Source organism: Pyxicephalus adspersus, chromosome Z (genome assembly GCF_032062135.1).
Source record: "Pyxicephalus adspersus chromosome Z, UCB_Pads_2.0, whole genome shotgun sequence".
NCBI classification, from domain to species: Eukaryota; Metazoa; Chordata; class Amphibia; order Anura; family Pyxicephalidae; genus Pyxicephalus; species Pyxicephalus adspersus.
Genome location: NC_092871.1, coordinates 54128972 through 54131506, shown reverse-complemented (window position 1 = coordinate 54131506; position 2535 = coordinate 54128972). Strand labels below are relative to the sequence as shown.

At 37.9% G+C, this 2535-nt stretch overlaps 1 protein-coding gene across 1 annotated transcript; it reads left to right on the top strand.

The window, feature by feature from the left end:
• Positions 1–646: 646 nt before the first annotated feature.
• On the top strand, positions 647–1594 carry LOC140344409 (olfactory receptor 5A2-like). Its single transcript, XM_072431533.1, has one exon. It carries the CDS (start codon positions 647–649, stop codon positions 1592–1594), a length of 948 nt encoding a protein of 315 aa, XP_072287634.1.
• Positions 1595–2535: the final 941 nt, after the last annotated feature.

Below are 2535 nucleotides of genomic sequence, written 5' to 3'. Positions count from 1 at the left end.
ATTTCTTTGAAAGGTCATAAATACCAGGAAGAGATATGTTTAAAGACATTGGTGCTGGGAATTAGGTTTTAGGTGAAAAAGAAAGCAGTGTTTTTTTGTGATGTTGAGGAAAATTTTATTAAAATATGAAATATTATATGTGAACAGCCAGCAGTCAGTTGGACAACTATTGTTTTCAGAAGTAAAGGTCAGTAATGAGAGGTTTAGAGTTTAATGGCAAAATTTTGGCATTTTTCGTAAATGTGAGAATCAAGGTTAGCTCAAGCTAAGCCTTTTGCAGTGTTTCTCAATTTTTATAACATGGTGGTACCTTTGAAAAAACTTTCAGATCTTCAGGAAATCCCTGCTATAAATACTATACTCACAGCTCTCAGTACATTAATTTGGTGGTCAGAAGGAAGACATTGCTGGCCACTGGATAGAATGTCACCCTTACAGATACCCAAAAAGATCATTTGAATCACTCAAACTGACCTGTCGGGCACAAATTGCTTGTTGTTCAAGGAACCCCTAGCAACCTCAGGAGGACTCTAGGGTTCCAAGGAACACAGGTTGAGAAACATTCTTCTATTTAGACAATTGGGATAAAAAAAAAGAATTTTTGATGCTTTTTTTTTCAGGTTGTTCTTTTATTGTTGGTGACTCCATGGAAAAAAATGATCAGCTAAACCATACTTTTGTTTCTGATTTTATGGTTGTTGGCCTATCTGAAGATAAAGATCCTCAGCCTCTCCTCTTCCTGGTCTTCCTCTGTATATATCTCATCACTGTCACTGGTAACATACTCATCCTTTCTGTTATCTCTTCTAGCCAGCGACTACACACTCCAATGTACTTCTTTTTAGCCAACCTGTCCATTATTGACATCATCTTTTCTTCGGTTACTGTTCCCAAACTTCTCTTTATCTTAGCTACTGCCCAAAAGTCTACCTCCTTCTTCAACTGTGTCACCCAGCTCTCACTTTTCCAATTTTTTGTGGTGGCTGAATGTTATCTTCTAGCGGTAATGGCTTATGACCGATATGTGGCAATCTGCTTCCCTCTCAACTACATGCTTATCATAAGCAAGGAGGTCTGCATTCGGATGGTCATTGCCTGTTGGACTTGCGGCCTTGTCAACTCATTGATCCAGGCCATTTCCATCTTACACCTTGACTTCTGTGGTCCCAATAAGGTAAACCACTTTTTCTGTGATGTCACTCCTCTTTTCAAGTTGTCTTGCTCTGACACACGGCTTGGGGAGGCTGTGTTTTTATTAGTGGTGGTTGTAGCAGGTATGGGACCATTAACTTTTATTCTGGTGACTTATGGTCGAATCATTGCAGCAGTTTCAAAAATTAGTACCAGTAAAGGACGTTTTAAAACTTTCTCCACTTGTGCCTCTCACTTCACAGTGGTGGCACTCTATTATGGTAGCGGCATCTTCAGCTACATTTGGCCGTCCTCCACTTATGCCATGGACAAAGATGTCAAAGTTTTGGCCGTACTTTATACAATTATGACCCCCATGTTAAATCCCATTATTTACAGCTTGAGGAACCAAGAGGTAAAACGAGCCCTGAAGAAGGCTTTGGAAAGCAAGAGAATAAAATAATACAATATTGCAATCAGAGTTTGGCAGATTTTTTTAAAACTAATTCTGCAAATCACACACTTCCTGGTCCTGAATGGCTGTGCTTTCTCCTCCACTGTATCTGTGGAACCTATGTCTGCCTTTGTTCATCTCCATTGGATGGAAGCTAATAAGTGATTAGTAACTTACAGACAGAAAACAACAATATGTGTGCTTTTAGTTCAACTTACATGATATGACAAGGGCACAGAATTTTTGGCAAAAACAACAGGTATTTTTAATACTTGTTAGCCAACAAATAAATAAAAACAAATGCAGTGACCACATTTAGGGCCTAATAAGCTGCAATATATCACGTTTGATGAAGATTGGTTTTAATATTTTTAGTCAAGTTGGTCCCTGCACTTCGATCCTGGACACAAACTGAGAAAGTTTTTGCTGTATTGATGAAATACCCACTTAGACAGCAGTCAGTGAAGGTGCCCCCTGACCTCTTGTTCTTGTACAATGCTGACTCCCATCACTTTTGTTCATTATAATGGTAATAACAACAATAGAGAGACCGAATCACCCCAAAAGGGATAAAGGCAGCAACAAACTTTCAATAAAGGTTGTTACTCTTCTCTACAAAATACAAAACAATATATACTTTAAGGAGTCTCTTTATGAAGACACATCTTTTACCTAGGATTCACATTCTTCAATTATATCCAGTTAAAAAATGTGTTTTGAAAAACACAGGTTCACCTACTTTACAGAAAGTACAGAACTGGTTTTATGTCTTGCCCTGTGCTGTGCTGTATTTTTTTTTTGCTGGTAAACCAGGTTTCCACTTTCTAATGAATGTCTAATGAAAGAATAATGTAATCCTCAAACTGTTTATGTGTAGGCTATAAAATAAATAAGCAATTTTCTCATATGGCTTACTTTCGGGCTGATTCATTTCACCTTAACTTTTACTG